General features: G+C 41.2%; 1 protein-coding gene across 1 annotated transcript in view; it reads left to right on the forward strand.

Annotated features, from left to right (window-relative positions):
• TOPAZ1 (testis and ovary specific TOPAZ 1) overlaps window positions 1-23,910 on the forward strand; it is a gene marked incomplete at both ends in the record, with an annotated part of 51,999 nt that extends 28,089 nt beyond the window's left edge. The window contains 14 exons of the mRNA XM_080934702.1: window positions 628-713; window positions 1,292-1,417; window positions 2,078-2,141; window positions 6,233-6,384; window positions 6,592-6,684; window positions 8,349-8,464; window positions 11,641-11,707; window positions 12,816-12,990; window positions 13,800-13,900; window positions 17,305-17,470; window positions 18,079-18,243; window positions 19,582-19,785; window positions 21,298-21,481; window positions 23,691-23,910. Of these exons, the coding sequence (XP_080790828.1) occupies window positions 628-713; window positions 1,292-1,417; window positions 2,078-2,141; window positions 6,233-6,384; window positions 6,592-6,684; window positions 8,349-8,464; window positions 11,641-11,707; window positions 12,816-12,990; window positions 13,800-13,900; window positions 17,305-17,470; window positions 18,079-18,243; window positions 19,582-19,785; window positions 21,298-21,481; window positions 23,691-23,910 (1,919 nt within the window). The remainder of the gene's footprint in view (window positions 1-627; window positions 714-1,291; window positions 1,418-2,077; window positions 2,142-6,232; window positions 6,385-6,591; window positions 6,685-8,348; window positions 8,465-11,640; window positions 11,708-12,815; window positions 12,991-13,799; window positions 13,901-17,304; window positions 17,471-18,078; window positions 18,244-19,581; window positions 19,786-21,297; window positions 21,482-23,690) is intronic.
• Between the last annotated feature and the right edge of the window lie 604 nt (window positions 23,911-24,514).

Below are 24,514 nucleotides of genomic sequence, written 5' to 3' on the forward strand. Positions count from 1 at the left end.
CATGGGATCCGACACTGTCTTAGTCAGTGTTCTGTTGCTGTGAAAGACAACAAAACCAAAAGAAACTCTTACAAAAGAAAGCATTTTAATTGAGGGCTTGTTTTATGGTTTCACAGGTTTAGTCCATTATGATGATGAGGCTGGTGGGTGGTGTGCTGATGGACATGGTGCTGGAGAAGTAACTGAGAGTTCTACATCCCATTATGTAGGCAACAGAAAGAGAACGGGGTCTGGTATGAGCTTTTGAACCATCAAAGCCCTTTCTCAGTGACAGGCTTCCTCCAATAAGGCCACACCTCCTAGCCCTTCTCAAAGAATGCCACTTCCTAATGACTAAGCATTCGAATATAGGAGCAGAGCCTGAGGGGCCATTCTTATTCAAACCACCACAAACACCCTCTTTTGGGCTTTTAGGGCAGCAGACATTACATGTTGTAAACAGACTTACCTATATACAATTATATTTTACCTAAAATGTATATACAATATATATTTTACCTATATAAAAATAAAATTACTTTTAAAACATTTTCAAATAAAGAGCATGGCAAAGTAAAACCAAGACAGGAGTGACTCACTGTTGAGAAGTCAGTGTTCATGTGCTTGTTTGTAAACTTTTACTTCTAGATTTCAGATTTCCAGGAAGACATTCTGTCTTACAACTGCAGAATCCTGAAGCTTGTGAAATATTTAAAAGAGAAAAAAATATGGGGGTAAGTCCCCACACCCCATACTTTGGAAAATTTACCCAGAAGGAAGGGTCCAGTTCCTTTTTATACAGTTTCAGACATGCAGATTGAGAGTGGGCATTAGGAATGAGCAGCAGAGTATAAGCTCACCACTGACCCTAAACTGGGAGACACTCGTTTCTCTCATTAGTCAGAAAAACCAAGGAGAGTTTTGTTTCTGATACATGCATTTGAAATGCCATGTTCTGTGGTATAATGAGCTATGAAGGAGGAGGCGTGAGAGAGGAGCCCTGTGTAATCATTTAAAGGCAGATGGGTGGAGCTGGGTGGTAGTGTGCACACCGGTAATCCCAGTGCAAGGCAGAGGCAGGTAGAGCTCTGAGTTCAAGGCCGGCCTGATCTTCATAGTGAGACCCTATCTGAAGGAAAAAGAAAAAAACTATGGAACACAACAGTCATAATCCTGACAGAATCTTTTACATGAGAAATTGATAAAGTCACAAATTCTGCTGAACTAGTTTTTAAGTTAAAGCTTTGGACTCACACATGCCTTCACTTGACTGTCTTATGATTAACATGGAAAAGGTTTTTTAATCTTCAAGGTGTTCCAGAAGGCCTTAGGGTTGGTGATACCCCACAGATACTGCAAGCTTCATTTTAACACACTGCGTGGCTGTGAGCGAGCACAGTGCAAGTTTGTCCATGTGCCTGAACAGGGGGATGAGAAGGTAAAGCCCTGCCTGCAGTGGAGACATCTCACGAATTACATCTGACTGTCCCAATGCTCAGATAGCATGTTAAGCTTCGCCTGCACTTGTGCGTTGTATAAATTATGTGTGTGTTTACCAGGCTGACCTCAAACTCTGCTGCCTCAGCCTCCCAAGTAGCCCAGACTGAAAATGCACACATACCATAGCCACTGGCTTGCCAACTTTGGCTCAGTATTTTTGACATCTAATTTTTAATGTTTCTTTCTCCTTGCTGTGTAACAATTAATGTTCTGTTCTACAAGTTTATCAATAACTTTGTCAACAAGCATAATGATGGACATTTGCACTTCCCCTGCTTGGATAATAATAACACAGTGATGCTGTTGTTACTCTTTTTATGTCTCCTGGAGAACACACACAGTGTGTGGAGTTCTGCCTACATCCCATCCTTGTCTGTTCTTGGCACCATCAAACCACAGCTTCCACTCAGCTGGCCATGGTGTTACAGACCTGAGATTCCAGGACATGGGAGGCCCATGGAGGCAGAAGGATCAGACTAGTATACATCTTAAGTAAATTAACTTAAACATCAACTCTTATTCTAATGCTCTAAACTCATAAGTTTTTGTTTGTTTGTAAAACATATGAAGGTAATTTAATATTTTATGACTCTTGTAGATCTGCATGGATGTGTTTAAGAAATACATAAGTGTCAATGAGCAGCGTTTGCTGCATCGAGCAGGTATGATATAACAATGATAATTACATATTCCTGTGAGTGGCTTGTTCCAGGAAAGCGAGAGGGCTGCGAAAGCTTCGCAGCCTGAAGTTGATCCCTGTATCTCACCTCACTGTGGAAGGGTAGAGCCAGATCTCCAGAGGTGTTTGCTGTCTTCCATACTCACACCCATCACATGCCTCATATACATATATACACAACCATTTACAACTAAAAACCTGTTAGCCTGCCATTGGAGGCACAGGCCTTTAATCCCAGCTTTTGGGATGCAGAGGTAAGCAGATCTTGACATTGAAGGCTAGCTTGGTCTACAGAGAGAGAACCAGGCCAGCCAGGCTCTACACAGAGAAGCCCTGTCTCAATAAACAATGTACAGTTAAAAGTCATTCTTAAACTAAAGTATAAAAACTGAGTGCCTTGGCTTCGTTTGCCTTAGAAATGATTAAAGAGAAACATTTTATGTTCGTTAGTTTAAAAACTATGTTCACCTAACGATATAACTCCCTTACATACTATTTCTTGACTTAGAAATTTTATTTACATATGTAAAGGAGAAAGTGCCTTGCTCTCTAGCAAGTCTGCTTTAGATTTGAATCTTCCCTCTTTGTCCTTCTTTCCACCTCTCCCCTCATTGCCATGCCTCACCCCTCAAGTCCCACACAACTCAGCCAGCAGCCCCCTTGTGCCGTGCCTCTGCTGCTGGCACTATGTGTCTTCCCTCTTCCCTCTTCCATCGTTCTTACCTTGTGGTGGACAGCTGGCTGGCCCTCAAGGCTCAGTCCTTACTGAGAAGACTGCTTCCATTAGCCTTTGTCTGAGTCCACAGCTTCATGAGTTCCTTGCCTACATCTCCTTACCATGCTAGATTATAAACCCCAAGAGGATGAAAACCAAAGTTTCTAGTCTTGTGTTCCTTGACACGCGTCCTAAAGCCAAACAGTAGTAGTAATAGTATTGCAGCCCCATACCCATCAGCTTCAGTCGTATTCTCTGACAACATCCAAGGGCATCCATGTCTAATGTGGAAGTTGGTAATCTAGAGGCAATAGGACCCTGTTTGGGACTGTGACAGCCAAGGAGAAGTTAGAGAGGACTAGATGTAGGTGAGTTTTCAAATTTCAGAAATCATTCCAAAGCTGTGAAAAGAGAATGACATGTTTGGGAACCATGGGAAACTCTCAAGATACAAAACTGTAAAGATCAGTGGCCAGAAGAAAAGCACCTGAAGAATGTGTGTGTGTGTGTGTGTGTGTGTGTGTGTGTGTGTGTGTGTGTGTGTGTGTGTGTGATGCAATGTATCACTTCAAGGTAAGATTCAAGAGGCCTGAAGAGATGCTTCAGTGGTTAAGAGCTTGCACTGCCCTTGCGAAGGACCTGAGTTTGGTTCATAGCACTCATGATGGGCAGATGATAACTTTGTAACTCCTGGTCATCCAGTGCCTCTTAAGCACTTCACTCATGTGTCAGAACACACACAAAACGTTCATGTACACATAAAAATGAAATGAGAGAGGTACATGCCTTTAATGCCAGCACTCAGGAGGCAGAGGCAAGCAGATCTCTGTGAGTTTGAGTCCAGCCTGGTCTACAGAGAAAGTTCCAGGATAGCCAAGGCTACACAGACAAACCCTGTTTTGAAATTAAGAATAATAATAAAATAGAGGATGGAGAGTTGGCCAGTAGTCAGAAGCACTGGCTGCTTTTCCAGAACCCAGGTTTGGTTCCCGGCATCCACATCAGAAGCCTCAAAACCATCTGTAACTGCAGTTGTAGGGAATGTGATGTGTTCTCCCAGTGTCTTCAGGCACCAAGCACACACACAGTGCACATAGATACTGCTAATATGAAGTGTTACTGTATAGGAGTAAACTAGGAGTGTTGACTCTTAAAAAGAGCAGTTAGAAAGTTGGTTAGTGTAGGTACATTGTTTACCAACATGTACCCTTTGTTCTTGTCATTAATCTACTTAAAATTTTTTTCACGTCTGTGCCTTGCTGCGCACAGCTGATATGTAAACCTGCAGTAAATGTGCTTATAATTAAATATTGGTGTCAAGACACACTTGCACTGGTGCACTGTGGCTCATATATATGTGGAGACACACTTGCACTGGTGCACCGTGGAGACACAAACTCTAGACACTTAGTCACACAAAGTGAAAACAAACCTTTAGAAATAAATAAAATTAAAAAATTAAATTCTTACCCCAGGTTTTGCATGTAGCTTGTTCCTCTATGCCTGTGAACCTCAGTGTGCAGCTTCCGAAGGTGCAGCATCCGTCCGTGGATGTGATTCATCCTCCGTTTCAGTGAACTGTACATCACTTTTGACTAAACTCACCTTTGCCATTTCCTCTGACCTAGGTTCCAGTCCAGAGTCAGATATTCTAGTTCTGTCTGTAGCCTCTGGAACAATCCGGTCCAGGAAGATACGCACAACACGGAGCTCTGAGGCACTGAGTGTGTCCACAGTGCCGTGTGACTGGCAGCACGGCTCCTGCTTCGTCACATGAGACTGACGGGCTCAGTCAGCTATTTACAAACACATGATATTGTTTCCTACTGTGAGAACTGACAACATCTGGAAGGGAAAAGCCGGTAGTTTTAAAAACATGTGCTCCTAATTTTCCTTTAAAAGGGGAGGGAGTTAACACCCCAGCATCTTCCCAGCTCTGAGTTAGGAAGCACCAACATCCTTCCGTTGTAGAAGCTGCTAAATGTTTAAACCTTTCCAAGCAGACAGAGAGGATCTTTCTTTTTATTACAATATGAACACCAGTGCAAGTGTGTCTCCACATATATATGAGCCACAGTGCACACTTGAAGGCCAGACACAATTTTCACAAGTCAGTTCTCTTTTCCATCATGTGGGTCCCAGGGATCAAACTCAGTTCTTTAGGCTTAGCACCAGACACTCGCTGAACCAACTTACTTGCCCCAGGAGGATCATTTTGAAAGAAAAAAGTTTACATTAAAAAATTTTAAATAGATTAATGACAAGAACAAAGGGTACATGTTGGTAAACAATGTACCTACACTAACCAACTTTCTAACTGCTCTTTTTAAGAGTCAATACTCCTAGTTTTAGTCATGCATTATACAGTAACATTTCATATTAGCAGCTCATTTGTTTCTGTGTTAATACAAAACAATACTGTAAGGACATATCTGTAGCTGGGCTTGATGGTGCACACCTGTAACCTTAACACTGCGGAGGTGATCCTTGTGAGTTCCAGCCTCACCTGGACTGCACAGCTCGCCACAGAACACAAACGGGCTGGACACTGTTGAGCATTGTTGACTTGCTGACAGCATAGCATTTGTTCACTCCTGATAGCCCATGTGGTGGAAGAACACTGACTCCCAAAAACTGCTCTGACACACATGGCCACACTGTGTACAAACAAAATAATAAATGTAATACATAGTTCAGAAATCAAACACATATCTGTATGTTCTCAGGGAAAACGTGCAATATATAAAACAGCGTTATAACAAAGCTGACAATTGTTACATGATAGTTTTGGGGGGGTTGTTTTGTTTTTTATTGGTTGGTTTTGGGTTTGGTTTCTTAAATTTTTTATTTATTCATTTACTTCTTATTTTTGGTTGTTTGATTTGGTTTTGTAAGACAGGGTTTCTCTGTAGCTCGGGCTATCCTGGAATTAGCTCTGTAGACCAGGCTGGCCGAAGACTCAGGTCAGCCTGCCTCTGCCTTCCTAGTGATGGAATTAGAGGTGTGAGTACCAGCAGCACCCAGGTCAGTTTGCTGGAAGAGTTAAAGAACGAGCAGTAAGTGTCAAAGTGGTCCTCACTACTCACCGCACTACTGTGCACCTCCCTGTGCAAGCCGCAAAGCCGTCTGGGAGCTGTGACAGTGGCGGTTCACGCTGTGCATATTGATGCTGAACACCGTGACTTCTCATGTCACCCTATTCACCATTTTGTCTCTGCTTTCATTTTCATCAAATATTTCTGACATTTCTGGTCACTTTCAAGGAATGAATTTATATGATATCTTATAGAAGATCCATTTACTTTCAGCAATATGGCTGTCTTAAGAGCAGCAAATGACTAATTTTTTTTCACTTTCAGCGTACATATTTCTGGAGTACTACAGAAAGTTTCCCCCAGGGATACACTTCAGTTTACAAGTGCTAAATGACCTTTTGATTTCTTTACTCAAGCATTGTTTACTGAAAGAAGTCTTTCAGGTAGTGCAGCTCAGCATAATGGCTAAAATGCTGGTGAGTAACCTGGTACATGATTACCCTCTCTGCACTGAGAGAGAGAGAGAGAGAAAGTGTGTGTGTGTTTAAAGTTAGGGCTTCCACTTTTGCCTGCCATATACTCCCCCAGACAATATATTTTTCAATATAAATGGATTTATAAAATTTAAGGCACACAGAGAGACATGAAAGTGAGTATGATTTTTGTTTGTTTCTTTCATTCAGCCTGCTCTGAAAATATTACTAAAAATATTTGAGTATGTGGCAGCTATGAAGTTAAGGAATGCTGTACCTACTTTAATTGAGATTTTTTGCAAGGTATGATTTTAATCTCTTTTATATCTAATAGGGAATAACAAAATAAGACTCTTTACACATAATTCTTTACCTGTCTTTTATTAATATTCAACTTGCTGAAGAATTTATAAATGATCTTTTTTCTCCTGAGAGTTCAGAAGCACTCTCCATTGTTTGACTTCCCCTTAAATAAATCCTCCTAAGCATTCAAATGAATGCTTTCTTATTATAAATTATCTTTACTTTTATTTCTTAAATACAGCTAAAAGAATTCTTTCTCTGAAATATTTAAGGTCACAACAAAACAAATCAGTATATAAATAAAAATTGTAACTAAAATAAAAGTTAGGAATGGTTTTAAGTTTGGCATTAAGCAAAATGAGAAATAAGAATTTAATGCTACCTAAAAATGTATTAAAGTTAAATGTGTGTGTATGTATGTATGTGCATACATGGAGACTAGAGGTCAGCAACACTTTCCAGCTTACTGGTTTAGACCAGGATGCCTAGACATCAAGACCCCAGGAGTCCTGTCTCTGCCTCCCTGGCACTGAGATTATGGGCCTACGCTTCTGTGCCTCGCTTTTTACAGCGGAGCTGAGGGTCCAAATGGAGGTCCTCATGCTCATGCAGCAAGCATTTTGCCAGCTGAGTTACATCTTCAACTGAAGAGCCTATCACTGTTGAGAGTGGGGGTTGGGGGCAGAGCCAGGACAATAACCCAGAAGTTAACGTGTATAGCTAGTCTGGGGTACACAGATAATGTATCTGTCTCAAACAAGGTAGGACATGAATTTACCTTCAAAAGTTGTCTTCAGACCACACATGACATGGCAAGTGTGCTGCCCAAATCACACACACTTCATTCATATATATGTATGTATCTATGTATGAATGAATGAATGATATATATATAACAAAATAAGTAAATAGTAAAATATAAAAATCTCAGTGTTCAAGTAACTTCTTGATAGGAGAATATAATCACAGTAGACTCTGAAGAAAGTATTGTTCACATATTTTTCAACTGAAGTCTCCCACTCTGGTCTAGTCACAGGACCTCTAGCAGAAGTCTCCATAGCTTCAAGACTTCCCATAGTCTTACAATAACTGTGGGATATCTGCCTCCTGTTCATGCGGTCTCAGACCACAGGCACCCAGGTACTTTAGTCAGTGCTGTCCATCCAAGCGGAAGTACATGAAAATGACAGGAAGCAGGGCCTATGAGAACTGAGGGAGGGGAAAGTCTCAGAATCAAGTAGATGACTGCTTTCAGGCAGTCAGTCGGGCGGGTTGCTAATTAAGTAAAGACCAGTTTTTCTTCACTGGCAAGGGCTGGGATGAAGCTCAGGACAAACTTCTCACCACTTACCATGGGGGATGGGCACACTGGGGCAGATGGTGCCAGATGAACTACACAACAGAGTAGAGACTACCCAAGAATTGGAAGTTCAGTTGTGATATTCAAAAGTAGGTTCTCATGTTCGCTTAAGTTCTGAGGATATCTTTCTGTGGTTCTCAAACACTCGATAACATTATGCTTCAAACTTTGCTAAGTTTTGATATTTTAATCTGATATAATCAATTGTCTGACTCCTGCTGCCACTGTCCTAGTCATTTCTCACATTGGCCTCTCAATCGTTTCTCATGTTTACAAGAATGACTACTGTTCTTTTCTTCTGCAGTTCATTGAAGCTGGGATGGCTCCTGACCCAGAGCACTTGAACTATATTGTTAAGCTTTTACACCAAGCACAGGCATCTCAACAAGAAATATCTGCAGTTCTGGAAGCCAAATCGAGGTAAGATAGGAGACTATTAGGTCTGTATCTTGGTGGGGACTCGTCTCAACAGGCCTGTCTCTGACCATAGCTGACCTGAGTCTGACTCTGCTCAGTCCCTCACTTAACCATAGTGTCCACTAGGACAAAGAAGCTTCTTGATGGCCTTTGACTGTGCTCCAATGTGTATGCAGATCACTTTAGCTTTTGTTTTCTCTCTGGCTCACTCTTGTTAGCTTGGTGCTCTCACTTCCCCCTTGTTCACTTGTATCTACTCAGCTTATGAAGCCATAACCATTGATTTAATCTCTGATTTTGTATACTGCCATAGAACTGGGTGTCTCCCTTTGGGAGAGTGTTTGGCTGCATGCACAAGGTTCTAGGTTCTATCTCCAGCAATGTAAAGAAGCAAACAAGTAGTGCTGCCCTAGACCTGTCTTGGGAAAAGGGGAAGCAGATATTGTTGGGTTAGAGAGATAGTCAGTGAGTGCTTATCACGTGAGTGTGAGGACATGTGTGATACTTGTGATCCTGGTGCTGAGGAGACAGACAGGTAGATCCCTGGGGTCAGCTGGCCATCCAGCCCTGCTTACTTAGTGAGTTCTGGGTTTAGTGGGAAACCTAGTCTCAAAAACAAGGTAGATGGTGCTTGGCCTCAGAGACTTGAACCTTATTGGGGCGGTGAGAGAATGAAGAGAAGACAAACAGATACAGACAGAAGTGACTTGGATCAGGTAGTCTGGGATCTCTGCTAGGGAAACCATGGCACACCACAAGCTCAAGATGTGTGTTGTATAGAGTTCTTAAATACAGCTGAATAAGGAGGTTGGGAATTACAATATATTAACAAGGAGGCAGGCTGCTAATCTTAGTAGGAGCAGTTTTCAGGTATAAACATCCAGTAGATATTTTCTGCACACACTACCAACATATGGACCAGAAGAGAATGCATTACCGTTTCCCTGAGTCACCCTTTAGAAGAGGCTTTGCCATTCTTCTATATGTCTGAGGCCCTGGATTTCCTCTACTCCCTACAGGACAGATCCTAAGGAATGGCACTTGAGCTTGACCTCTGAGAGCGCACACACACACACACATACACACACACACACACACACACACACACAGAGAGAGAGAGAGAGAGAGAGAGAGAGAGAGAGAGAGAGAGAGATTTCTTTGAAAGAAAAGGGGCACAGACGTAAATTGTAAATCATCAGGAATGAAGGGGTCAGTACAGACTCTCTTGCCACTGAAAAGATGGCTGTGAATGTTAACTGTGTGTGAACTCGGTAATGAATATGAAATGGGATGGTTTCTAGGTCTAAATGCTTATATAAAATGTAGAAGAAATTTAATCCACAATTTAAAAGCTTCTCAAACAGCTATCCCAGTGGCCAGATGGCTTCTCTTTAGAAGTCTACTCATTCTTTAAAGATGAGTCCGAGTGAATTTACACATAATTCCAGAATATGGGAAAGACCAGTATTTATTGGCCTATTTTTCTTTCTTTCTGGAGCTGGTTTGTTTTGTTGGCACCCAAGTGTCTCATCATATAGTCAGTATTGACTTGGATTCCTAACCCTGTCTCTGTCTCCCACTTGGCAGAATGATTAGCCACTATGATTAGCTCATCAACATTTTTGAGGCACATGTTGCCCATATACAAAAAAGCAAAGTAGACTCATTATGGTGGCACACACCTATCACTCAGGAGGCAGAATCAGATGGATCTCTGCATTTGGGGCCAGTCTGGTCTGTTGAGTAAGTTCCAGGACAGCCAAGGTGACATAGTGAAACCCAGTTTCAAAAATTAAAGTTAAAAACCAAAGTGGGTACAATAATTCAAGAGGTACCAGGTGTGGCAACTCAGTACCTCTTATCTAGCTCTTGGTAGACAGAGGCAGGAGGATCAGGGACTCAAATCTAGCACTAGATACATAGCAAGTCTGAGGCCATTCTGGGTTACATGATACTCTGTCTTCAAGCTGTGGAGCTTGAATAGGGCCCAGCAGCAGAAGAGCACTGGCTGCTCTTCCAAAGGACCCAGGGTTGATTCCCAGAACCCAAGTGGTGGCTCACGACTATCTGCAACTCCAGTTGTAGGGGCTCTGATCCTATCTGCTGGCCTCTGATGGTATCAGACACTCATGTGGTGCACACACATGCAAGCAAAACACGCTCCTAAATGTTCTTTAAGAACTATAAACCAGTGTCTTTCGTGAGCTTAAATGTGAAAGTCCTTGACAGATCTGCCAATATAGGAATGAAAGATAAATTCTTTACCTTGGTAAAGAGAGCTCTAACAAACCAACAGGCATACTTGAATAAAGACAGGAGGTTTCTCTCCAAGATTGAGAACAAGGCAAGACACTACCCATACTTTCATTAAGACCATTTGCTCATACCTTCTGGCCCATGTGACAAGAAATGAAAATAAAAGATGGATAAGTTGGAAGTAAAACAATATTCTGTACTTGTAGGTGACATGAATTGTAAACCTATGTGACAAAGAACCCCAATGAATGAGTACAGCAAGGTTGCAGAATGAGCACCAGTCCACAGGTCAACCATGCTCCTGTACAACAGCAATGAGCCTAGGAGCCAACATCTAAAACAGCACTATTGATAATAACTCAAAAATGAAATGCTAGGTTAAAAGTTTACAGAACATACTTGAATTGTATGCTGGAAGCCATGAAATGTTGAAAGAAGTTAAACATACTGTTTATGAATTGAGAGACAAAATGAAGATGTTAAGTCTCCCTAATTTCATTTATTGGTGTAATAGAATTATAGGCTATTTTTGTAGATAGAAAAATAATTCATTTATCTTCACATAGTAGCACGTATCTGTAATACCAGTACTTAAGGCTGAAGCCAGAAAACCAGCAGCTGAGACCAGAAGTTGGCTCAGCAGCTGACGGCACTTTTCAGCAAGCCTGCTGAGCTGAGCGCAGGCTCCAGACACATGGTGAAGGAGCAACCTGATGGCTGCAAGCCGTCCTCTGACTGCCACACGTATGCTGTGGCATGGACATGCCACATATAACATACACCCACATATATAAGCATACATGCGGTTTTAGGGAATTCAGCTGTAAAGAACTTGTAGGGTGTCTTGTGTGCATTCATTCGTCTTTCTCAGGACATCGGTGACCTGGGGATGAGTGAGCGGAACCCTGTCTCTGTCATTTCAGGTTGCAAATGAGGCAGCTGGAAAAAAACTGGGCGTGCGACTTAGACTCAGCCCTGAGTGAAGTGGAGGTATGGTATTTGTCTTCAGAGAGCCGCTGGGCTCTGAAAACCACTGACAAGTGTAACAATCTAAGTTAGCAATAGCTGTAGAAACATCACTGTTACAGAAAATGCTAAGGAAGAGAAGTCTGGTAGTCCTATTTTAGAGGCTAATATTCTGAAAGGTAAAATGAATTCTAGAGCTGTGGAGTGAAGATGGAGCCTGGCAGGAGATCCCTGTGCTCATCCGACTGCCTGCTCCGCAGCACACCTTCATTTCAGAGTTCATTTGTGTCATAGGAAAGTCGATTTAAACTTGATTCAGTGCATGACTGCCTGTTGCCAGACGTGGGTCTTAGCGATGGGAGCCAGGGCCACGGGGCCACAGCACACTCTCAGTGATTAGGAGCTCTTTCTCCTCTCAGAGAGGACCTGAATCCAGCTCCTACCAGCCATGTCAGGGAGCTCACAACTCCCTGTAACTTAAGGTGTAATATACAGCCCCTCCTTTGGCCTCCAGAGGCATCAGCATACATGTGTGCATACCCAAACATAGACACACACACACATAGTTAAAAATGGAGTAGAATAAGAAAGAGGGGCCTTAAAGATGGCTCTACTCTTAATGTCCATTCTGGTCCCTCTCATTATAGGCTTAGCCTTGCTCAGATGGTGTACCCTTGCACAGCCTGTCACGGAACTGCCACAGAAAGCTTTGCTTGGCTCCTAATTGAAAATAGTCTGTTTTCTGAGACTTCTTTGGTGGGCCTCAAATCATAAATGGCCAAATAATGGTAAAAGCGTGCTCCCTCCAAAAGCAGTACTATAATAATGTGCCGCTGCAGGGATGCTCATGTACCCTGGGGATGGTGGTTCTCATGAAGTTCTGTACCGTCAAGTCCTGGAACATTTGAGTGACCAAATAGTTTCATGTTCACAGCCTCTGCTGTGGTGAGAAAAGCACAGGGTCAGTGGTGCTGCATGTGCTGCTCGTCGGGGTTTCAGTCCCACCCATCTAACAGTCTGTGTGTCTTCACGTGTGTGCTAGCATGTGCTTACAGAAACGGTAGAGTTTTTATTGTCTTCCCCTCTTCCTCTTCTTCCTTTTCTTTTTTTTCATTTTTAATAATTTTAATAGACTTGTAAAGAAAAAGGTGACTGGACCAAATTGGGAAACCTGTACATTAGCATAAAAATGGGCTGTGAAGAATTTGCAGATTTCCAGAGATTCTGCGCTTGTGTTGCTGAAACCCTCACAGAAGATTATAAAGAAGAAAGGCCAGGTGTTCCTTTTTGTGAATTTGCTGAAACAGGTAAAATGTTACCGTTTTGTTTTGTGGATTGTATGGTTGTAGCTGGAGGATGAAGCTCTCCTCATACAGAGGCTTAGCTCCTGTTGCAAGTTTCAAATAGACTGCATTTGGGGACTTTTCCATCTACTTATTATGTTAGGTCATCATTAGAAGGACAGAGGTTTTTCGTATCAAAGTTTTGTAGAACATGAATGTATTTTCTTTTTATTTAGGTTAAGTATTATGGGAACACCCAAAAAATTTTATACCACTGATGTTTCTACAAATCAAAACATATTGTGTAGCCCTTAAATACATCTTTGTGACACTCTCACTAAGCAACTTGTGGCCTTACATTTGTACTCTGTCTACCCCTGCCTTCAGATGTAAGCGACTATATGGGGTTTCAAGTGTTCTGAAATACTTCACTATGACCTCTATCTGGAAGAACAAACGTTCTGTAAAAGGCCAGAGAGTACATGCAGCCAAACAGTTTCAATTTTTAAACAGTTCTTTGAAAATGAATCCACTGTTGGGCTGGCAATTACGGCACCTGCCTCTAATCTCAACACTTGGGAGGCAGAGGAAGGTCGATCTCTGTGAATTCAAGGCCAGCCTGGTAGATAAAGTGAGTTCAAGGACAGCCAGAGCTGTGTAGAAAGACCCTGTTTCAAAAGCACAGAAGAAAAACAGCAAGGCACTACTAACTGTCAGGATGCAGTTATTGGTGGGGCAGGTTGTCAACACCAGGTCTGTGAAGTGATGTCAGTAATTCTGAGTCATGTTAAGTGACTGTCTCCATTTCTTTCCATGTTTGCTTTCTGTTTCAGTTAGCAAAGATCCACAATACAGTGAGGTGGATAAGACTTTGTTGGGAAGGATCGGAATAAGTGCTGTGTATTTCTATCACAGACTGTTGCTGTGGTCCAAGGTATTTCATCATATATTAGTTTGGTTTGGTACAGAGAATCTTCGTTTTAAAAGTATGAACAGAATATGGAGTACTCCTTCAAATAAGAAATTTTCTAATAATCACTTCAGCCATGACAGACGTGAACCCTGACTACTTAATGAGTTCTTAGTTTTCACATTTGTTTCCACACCAGATAGATGTGGAAAGGGGATGATGAGACACAGGTGTGCACAGGGAGAGAAGAGACACCGATTGCTCTGTTGGATTCTGGCGGCCACGCTAAAATACTTTCATTGGAACGTTCTAAATTTATAATTTATTTGACAACTCCTAAGTTGTCATGTTAATCTTGAAAGAGCACAAAGTATTTTTTATTTATTCATTTGTCTGTCTGTCTGTCTGCTTATTGAAACAGGGTCTCTTTATATAGTCCTGGCTAGCCTGGATTTCACTATATAGACCAGGCTGGTCCTGGACTCAGACATACTCTGCTTCTGCCTCCTGAGTACTAGGTTGAAAGGCATGCACCAGCCATGCTCAGCCTCAGAGGCCTTCCATAAGATGAACCGAGATGTTCACAATTATCAAGGCTCTTTAGAAATCACCCCTTGAATACTCTGAGACACCATGAGCCACATGTCTGTGTCTAACTCTTAATAGAGCCCATTATGCAGGTGGTCTGGTGATTTAAGATGGACTGTTCTGTTTAATTTCATTTAGTTGTATATGTGCATGTGTGTGCATACATACATACATGTATGTATGTGATGGCGTGCATGTGGTAGAGGTAAATTTACAAAAATTGGTTTTCCCCTGCCATTAATGTAGTCCTAGGGACCTAACTCAGTCCTTAGAGCCTTTACCCTCAGAGCCATGCCATCAGCCTTCAAAAATACACTGTATTTACATCCTTTAGATTTCCTGAAATGATCAGTTGAATTATAGACTCTGTAAAGTCCAAATAGAAAGCGTGAAAACGGTGCGGAGGGAAGAACTGAGGGTGGAATCAACAGAATGTGAGACTGTATGATCACTGTTAAATTCAGTGTTAAAACTCGGGTTATTTCAGAATTGAACGGCTGTGTGGTAACATTTAAGGTAACATTCCCTAGGCTGCAGGACCTAGGGAAGGTGGTCATAGCATTCACTCCATGGGCATGAGTGCCTGCGCACTGGAGACTGTTGAACAAAAACACATTTAGCTAAAACTTCAGAGTATTCTAATTTATTTAGTTGTTATTTCTTAGGTCATTAAGACATTGGTGAATTTTTTCTATCTTAACAAAGAATACAGTTATTGTGCTCAGAGAGTTGATCTTTCAAATGTCATCTTACTAGGAGGAGGTGTGTGTGTGTTCTTATTTTTTTAGCTTTGTTTGGGGGGGGTGTCAGGAATCTAAATACCGCTGACTATCCTAGAAATATAAGAAAACCATGCTAGCTTGAACTCCCAAAGATCGCTCTGCTTCATCCTCCTGGATGTATGTATGCCAGACCCAGTTCTAGCCCATTCCTTTTTGAATAAAAGGTAGCATTCTTGAAATTAATCTAAAAATTATCACCTGAAAAATACATTTATTTATTCACATTAGAAGTATTTTTGCATCATAATAAAAATCTGATTGAAAAGAGTATAGAATATTAAGGGTCTGTAAACTAAGACCCACAATCCACATTATGCCTATTTTTGTATGGTCACAAGCTCAGAATGTTCTTAACATTTCCTTAATGTTAGACATTTCTTTCTCTCGAGTGTGTCTGTACATATGTATACATGTATATGTGCTTGCCCATGCTGACACATGTAGAGACATGGGTTGTTTTCTTCTGTCATTGTTCCACCTTTTGTTTTGAGACAGGGTTTCTTAATGAAGCTAGAACTCTGTTTCAGCTAGACTGACTAGGGAGCAAACTCCTCAGCACTGGGGCTCTAAACATGTGCCACACCGACACACCATCAGTGTTCACGTGATGCTGGGGATCCAAACTCATGGCCACATGCTGTAGGGCAAGCACCAAATAAGCCATCTTCCCAGCCTTGCTTTATTTAGATATGGTGCTGGGGGCAGACTTGGGGCTTCACCCATGTAAGGCAAGCACTTTGCCAATGAATTATACCCCTTTTTATTTAAAAACTGTCTATCAGTATGCCTGAGTGTGTGTATGTGCATGCCTGGTGCTATAGAGTAAAAAAGAGGGCATCAGATCCCTTGGAACTGGAGATACGGGTGGTTATGAGCCACCCTGTGGGTGCTGGGCTCTGCTCTTCCGTAAGAGCAGTCAGTGCTCTTAACCACTAAGCCATCTCTCCAGCTGCTTTTTTTTCTTTTTATATTTTTAAAGAGTTGTTCATTAAAAACAATAAAATATTCACCACCAAATGTAGCTGTCAAAGACTAAAGTACTCACTGCTGTTGTACTGAAGAGCTAGTTCACTGGTTAGGAACAGGTACTGCTCCACAGAGACCCAAGTTCAGTTCCCAGCATCCAAATCATGTAGTTCACAACCTCCTGTAACTCTGGCTACAGAGGATCCAACACCCCTCCTGGATTCCTCAGATACCTACTTTCCTGTACACAGAGCACTAACTTAAAATGAAAGGAATATTTTTCTAAAAGTATTTGTTGGCTGGTACATGCCATTAATCTCATCACCTGGGAGGCAGAAGCAGACAGATTTCTGTGTGTTTGAGGCCAGCCTGGTCTAATTAAAATTAAGGTATTTATTTTTGAACTACTAACAGAGATGGTAGTAGGCTGGCCCTAGTTTAAAATAATATTGCACACCCAAATCCTTATGATTCATTTACTGAGTTGAAAAAATAACTGTTTTCAGCTAACAATTTTGGCTCCACTGTACTTGCATTTCCCCCAAGTTTGGAGACAAATTGTCCCCATCTTCACCAACTTTCTTGGTTCTCAGATGGTAAACTATTAAGGAATAAAAACACGTAATAGCTTTCCACATTAACACATGGAAGCCTCTTCCCAGACAATGAAATCTGTTGGCTTTGGTTTAGTTTTGCTTGTTTGAAGCCTTTCTATAAAACCAGGCTACCCTTAAACTATCCATAGTCTTCTTGCCTCCACTCCTAAGTGCTGAGCATATAGGCATGAGCCACATGCCCAGCTCCACAGACGGTCTGAAGGGACAACAGTGATAAAGTCAGTGGAAGGAGAGGTGCTGATAGAGAGATGCTATGTTGGCTCAGGGAAGGGTGGCTAATATGAGGGAAAGATCTTCTTCCTTCTCTCTGTCTTTGTGACCAAATAGGAAATGCTTGAGCAAAGTCTTGTTGCAATTTGATAACTGTCAGTCTAGCATAATGGAGACTGGTAACCGTCTCCTGCATGTTACCACTGAATTTGTGTCTCCAGTGCTTTCAGTGACTGATACTTAGTGTTCTTTATTTTTATTCCAGGGAAGGAAGGTCTTAGATATACTGTATGAGCTGAAAATACATTTTACAAGTTTAAAAGGACTTACAGGACCTGAAAAAGCAGCACCGAGATGTCAAATTGTAAATGTTGCAGCAGAGATTTTTATCAAAAGTGGGAGCCTAGACGGTGCCATCTGGGTCCTAAGGGGTAAGTTCTGACCTTTAGTGTACATAACCATTACCTTTGAGTAACCCTGTGTGTGTAATTGCCTTAGTGACACTGAGCTGAAGGTGGTGGCTTGGTTTGAACATCAGTGAATATGTAGACAGGAAAAGTCACTGAGGAATAAACTGATTCAGAAAGCGGCTTTAACTTAGCCATGGTTGACAGAAATTTGTTCTTGATAAGGCCTAGTTGTCATAGAAACTCTGAGTCTGAAACTATTACAGGTCTATTCTATAGATTTTTAAATATTATTAGAATCTGGACAGTGGTGGTGCATGCCTGTAATCCCAGCATTTGGAAGGCAGAGGCAGGAGGAGCTCCAGGACAGCCAGGGCTACACAGAGAATCCCTGACTCAGAAAAAAAAGTAATTAGATGTGCTAATAATTTGAAATATAACATGCCAAATTAAACTCAGGTAATCCAGCTTTAGAAGGCAGGTTCGGCTACTATGGGAAATCTTGGCCATGACTTCATGGACCCTGTGTTCACATGTGTAGGCAAAAGTGCCTTCAAACAAGATATTATTCCCAACTGTGATTACCCTAAGAAGTGCCGTTTTCATGGTGTGCTTGTTTTTTCTTTTGGGAGAATCGGAATGGATAATCAACACACCACTTTGGCCTTGTGATAGAATGGATGTGCTTAATCGGCATAATTTGCTCTGTACCATTGCACATGAAATCCTGGGCAAGAATCTTTACAAACAAACATTTGAGGTCCTACGGAATCTACCAGGCTTTCAGAATTCTCAAGGTACATTTTAAAAGTCTACCTTTATACTCTTAAGAAAAGGTTTGTCTTTATATGTATGAATGAGTGCTATATACATGTATGTGTATCACGCACATGCCTGGTGGCTACAGTGGCTGTCAGAGGGAATTCAGTCCTTCTGGAATGTCACAGTCAGTTTGTGAGCAGCCTGATGTGGGTGCTAGGAACTGAACCGAGGTCCTCTATAGGGACACCAAGTGCTCTGAACTGCCGAGCCATCATCCAGCACAACGTTCATTCTTTGCTGTCTCTTCTGGTTAGGCTTCATGTTCAGTATTTTTTAATGAAGTAATTTCCTATAAAATATGTTCTATATGAACTAACTGTGTGCTTTTAAAGCTGCTTTTCTGGGTTGTTTACTGTCACAGCTCCTGTCAGCAGATCCTGTCCCTGCCCTGCCTCTGTACATGAGTAAGTTCATATCTGAACTTACTCTACAGAGTTCACACTTGAAAATAAGCAGATGTGGTCTATGGGCAGACACTTTGGTCACAAAAATTGTGACAAGTTCAGAGGATGATAGAAAGAATGCAGGGAATGGTTTAGGACCTTCCCCAGGTCTCACTGTGTCCTCTGAGCTTCATCTTCCATTGATTGATGGAGATGCTCTCGGAGGAAGTGCCTTCCTACTAATGATGCTTCCTTCCCCAGTGTCCCTAGCACAGTGTCTGCTATCCGGCCCTTAATAGACAGTGACAGGCAGTTGTGCTGCATTTTGGAAGTCCATAAATAACAAACCAAAGGAGTTTCCTTCTTTACATGTACAACAGGGTGAGGGGTGATGTAGTAAGTCTGGAGTTTTAGGAAAGTGTTTTAAGGAGATATAAAAGGTAAAGAGATTAATTTTCTGACAAGGTCTGGACCACTTAAAGATCCAGCAGTGCCATGGACCTAGAGTAAAAGAATTCCCTACAAATTAATAATGCGATACCCACTCAAGGATTCTTTGAGTGAACGTTAGAATTAGATATATTTGAGTCATGAAAAACTAAAGGTTGAGGCATGACCTGTACAGACAGAGCTGCGAGAAGAATTTCTAGATGCAGACTGAACTCTTATGTGGAAACAAATGCAGAGAAGCTAGTGAAGCCTCTACGCTTTGTCCAGCTTTTACATTCCCCATTGCAAAGGAATGTACCAGTTTGCTTTTGCCTAAAGGTTTCTTCCTTGGAGAGTATGACGATGTGTGTCAGTGAGTCTGGTCTCTTCAGCTGGGAGGGGTGGCTGGGACCAGCAGGCGTGGGGAGAGAGCTGGAGATTATTGGTGTTTATGTCACTGATAACTTTTCATTTTCTTGTATCATGTTTTCTTCATTTCAGAAACAATGGGGGTTTCCCAGTCTAGCCTTCTGTTTAATGAACTTCTGGATGCCTGTATAGAAAGTAACAGTCTAGGCATCTCGTCTTCTGTAGCAGAGTTCATGGTTGCAAAGAACATCCCTATTGACTTTTCCTTTCTCAGGAGACTGATCACTTCCTTAGGAAGGAGTTGTTTGTGGCTCAAAGCCAGAGCCCACTACAAAAGTAAGTTCCATTGAAATGTTTTAGTTAATATGTTGGTTTTGATTATTTTCTAATTTAGGATCTATCTATAATATTTAAAACTAAATTTTTACATATGCAAAAATAATGGTTGGTACATATTCAGAGGCAGTGGTCTGACAGATCTGCATGTCTTTTGAAACCTGTTTTTCATCTTTTGCTTAAGTATCATTTTTTTCTTGGTATGTTATCAATTCCAGTAAAAGGTAAGCAAAGGAAATAAAAGAAAAAATTGAAAATAGTTTCACATATCTTAAAACATTTTGTTAAAGAGTTGGATGGATTGAAACTTAAATGTTTGGGTGTCAGACATCCTGGCTACCCTACCTTAACTTGAAGTGTTTTCTCAAACTCCCAGCTATGATCACTTTCAACACGTGATAACTTTTCTTCCCAATGAAATGGGAAGAAAAATAGGCTGCATTACAGGTAATAAGTTTAAATGCTTAACACACTTCTTTGTTTCTTGGAGGGTTCTTTAGGTTTGAACAGTGTCTTATGCTTCATGCATGTGCACACACACAAACATAAAATAATTAAAGTTTAAATATTAACAACTTACTGGAACATCCTTGGATTATGTTCAAATATAATTCTCAGAGATTAGCATCATCACCTACACTGCGGTGCCTTCTTGAAGGAAAAAATAACCCCAGACATTTTAAACAAAATCTACATACAGATTTAATTTGATCTTGGTAAACTGTGCATAATATTGTCCATGTCCAACTGGATAGTTACTCTAAAAGTATTAATTATCATTTCAAGTGATAATGATAATCATCTGCCAGACAGTTTTGAGCTAACACGAGATTTTTAGACGTGAGCGGGTGAACGTGTCAGCCACACACAGGATGGAGCTGTGCTTTGCTCTTGTGCCCAGCACTTGTCAGGCAGAGTAGGAGCAGTGACAGCCACATGCGCTGATGGCACCTCTAAGCAAACTCAGATGAAGTGGCACTCTCTCATTCCAGTCTGTTGTTTGTATCTGTAATTCAGTGTAGACAGTGACCATAAAAGCATAAAGTTATTTAAAGACCAAGACCCATTAAAACCTAAATAGCTGTTCTGGTTATGTCCAGATAGGAAGTTTTTTTTTTCTTGTTTTTCTTTTGTTTTGAGATAATCTCACTATATGTGTAGCACAACTCATCCTCCAACGTAGTCCTTTTGCTTTAGCCTAAGTGCTGAAATTACAGGCACATATCACTACACCTGGCTCCCTTATTATTCTGAAATAATGTCATATGTGTTACTATGAACTTGAAAAACATGGGCACTTGCTGCAGTAAAACTCAAAGGCCAGTTTTCAGAATCCTCATAAAGAGCAGTGTCAAATTACCAAGCTGCTAATGGTCCTAAATGGTGTAATGATTCTGAGAATGTGGAAAGTTATCCTGACCAGATAGAAAGTGGCTGCCAGCTATGGACAATTAGAAACTGTTAAGTCTTACCCATTCAAGTGTGGTGAAGTGTGACTTGTTTGATTTGCAGGTGCTCTTTCACTGGGTTGCTACCCACCATTAGAGGGAAATGTGTACCGGAAACTTCTACTGGTTCCTTCTTATTTTTCTGAGATTGAAATGCTTTTAGCTATCGAAATATTTTTGGTGTCTAATGCTAGCAGCATTCAGAGCCCGGGAACTCCCACACAGGTGCTACAGATTGTTTTGAAAAGGTGGGTTACTAGAGCTCCAGCTGTATTCTGAACGTAGGTGCAGCTCTAGACCTGCCCTATAATGCAGTGTGTGTGTGTCATGTTTATTTATATTCTGTTTGTGTGCTATAAACCCAGCTAACATTTAAACTAAGAAAGACCTACTGCAGGCATAAAACCAAACAAGTTAAGGATCTAGGGATGAACTTCAGTGGTAGAGTGTGTTCATGAGCATGGGAACTCTGGGTTTGATCCTCCTCCCCCACCCACCCCCCAAAAAAAGGCCAAACAGGTTAATCACACTTTAAAAGTAAACACTTTAGTGATTTCAAATACATTAATAGTTGTCTTAAAATATGGATCTTCTTTAAGTAGAAACCCTTCTTGTGTTAAAGAATGTGGTGCCTTAAAGGGTCTTTATCAAAAAAAAAAGTTAGCTATGAATCTTTTCTTTATTCCTTATAGATCCAGAATGACACAATCTGACATTAATTCCATGCCACTGTGGACACTTACAAAACCCTTATCTATGGGAAATTCTTCAGTTTTTCATCTGTAGGATCTTAATTTTTAAATGTAAATTTTAATATAAAGTACGTATTTTAAAAATAAAAAGGCTTCTTGAGTGCCAGATTCTCCCAGAACGGTGATCCAAGAGAGAAAAGGCTAGGAAAAATCAGGTGCCTTTTGTGACTTCTTCTCTCAAGAAAAATTGTGAAGGTCTGAGATTTTAGCCGTTTGTAAACTAGTGTGCCACGGGCCCATGAGACCTAAGACAGTACATTCTTGCTGTGGAACAGCAAGCAGCCAGATGGTCAGTTTATCATCCAAAAGTCTACTGATAACCCACAGGGACTCCTGCACATGTGGCAGGTTCCCTGACAGGAAGGCAGGCCCAAGCCTCAAGAATCCAAAGCCTGCTTTCCATTTTCTCTACGGGGAGACATTGCCTCAGGCTGTCAGTAACCTGCCCTTAGCTCCAGGAGAAACTAACTGCCTTTGTCTTCCAAGTTTCTTCACTATTTAAAGAGACTTGAAAATTGGAACAAGGAATAGTCTGGGTCCCTTTAACAAAAGTTCCCCAAATCCAGCTGGCTCGTGGCACATTGTTCCAATATCCCCATACTCAGAAATGCTGAGTCTGCTTTCTTCAGGTTGTTTGGAGTCATGTGGCATAGCCCCAGTTTAACAGGAGGACATCGTTTTTTCCTGGCACCTTTTTTTTGAAAACCCATTGAAACTAGCCTTTGCTCTTATAGTAAGGGGTGGACTACCTTTGTCTGACACGGTGCGCTGTGTGATGTGAGGTGTCTTTTATTCTTAGAAGAATTTTATTTTCTTCTTGTACCCTATTCCCCACAGTTGCAGCCTATCTATCCATTGCTGAGTGTGAGGGTAGCTGTAGCTCTAGTCCATAACTAGTGGCATATCTGGATCTTTAATTTTATGAAGGCCACTGTTTGTCTTGCTGGTCTGCTGAGCCCTGCCCTAGGTTACTAACCTCCATAGGTTATCCATTTTTAGACATTTGGAATTTGCCACCTCTGCAGTTTTTCCGTCTGTCAGGTTCTAGGGCCTCATCTAATTTAGGGGGCCCTAGAAGGAACTGGGCTGCTCATTCCTATTTTGAAGCACGGGCCTCATTTAGGTGACAAGTGGCCTACACTGATGTTAATTTAGGTAGAACCATTCTTAGAACTTGATGTTCACTAACACACAAGGTACCAAGAGCAAGAAACAGTCTCGTACTTTAAATACTTTTAACTATTTTCTTTCTCCACAAGAAAAGCTACAATAGATTAAGAGTTTCATGGCAGTAAATACAATCACAGTTGATGGCAGATGGAGCGCAAAGAAAATTATAATACTTAATAAAGTACCCATCAGGACCAAAGAAAACCACACGGCTCTACAGTTTGTTACTAAGTGTTAGACACATGATAAGTACTTGCTTGAAACTAGAAACAACTAATACCAAGAGGAAACTAACGTGATTGTTAATTGAAATTACAGACATAGAAGTAACTAGCTGTTCTAGATTAGTATTTCTCAAACTACCAATTATGACTGGGTACTAATATAAAATGCCTCTCATACTGTAAGCCATGGCTCAAAAAACCTAAGAATCACTGCTAAAAGATGCCATAATAGTTTAGAAACAATGCAGATGACGTTCCTACAGAAAACACTGCTTCTTCTGAGAATGTCTGCCTTTTCGTTCATTTTGCAGATGTGAAGAAAGCAAATCTCGAAGCAAAGATGACTATCAGGCTGCAGTAGAAAGACTGATCATGGCTGCGCGAATATCGGACCCCAAGCTTTTCATTAAGCACATGACCGTCAATATTAACAAGGAGCAGGTGTACAGTCTGGAGCACTGTTCTGCCCTGAAGTGGCTGAGAGAGAATATGAAGTGGGCTGGAAAGGTTTGGCTTTTTACTAACCATTAGTTAATAAAGGGTTGTTATTGGGTTTCCTTTTCAAGTTCAAATAATCATTGTTGAAAATAAAAGAATAAAAATAATTCATCGTGTTAAGCATTTGTATCTTATTGACACTAGAAATTATCAAATAGTTTTCAAGCAAAAAAATTCATTTACTTGAAAGGATTTTATTAACAAAAAGTGATTTTTAATTGCTTTTTTACTTAAATTTAGAAGGATCTAAGTATGTTAAATTCCTTTTTAATTATTTGATTCAGAGTGAAAAGCTATATACTGGGCACATTTAACATCAGTGCCCACTGGTGCTCAGTGTGGTAACTAAGAAACACCAAATGCTATGAATGACTTTACCTAGTCAGGATTACTACTGCTGGAATACAATCACAAAAATCAACTTGGGGATAAAGGGTTTGTTTGGCTTGTGCTTCCACATCACAGTCCATCACTGAGGTCAGGACAGGAACTTGGAGGCAGGAGCTGATGCAGAAGCCATGGAGGGATGTCACTTACTGGCTTGCTGCCCGTGGCTTGCTCAGCCTGCTTTCTTATAGAACCCAGGACCACTAACCAGCCATGGGATGGCTCCACCCACAATGGGCTGGGCCAGGGA

Source organism: Micromys minutus (genome assembly GCF_963924665.1).
Source record: "Micromys minutus genome assembly, chromosome: 21".
NCBI classification, from domain to species: domain Eukaryota; kingdom Metazoa; phylum Chordata; class Mammalia; order Rodentia; family Muridae; genus Micromys; species Micromys minutus.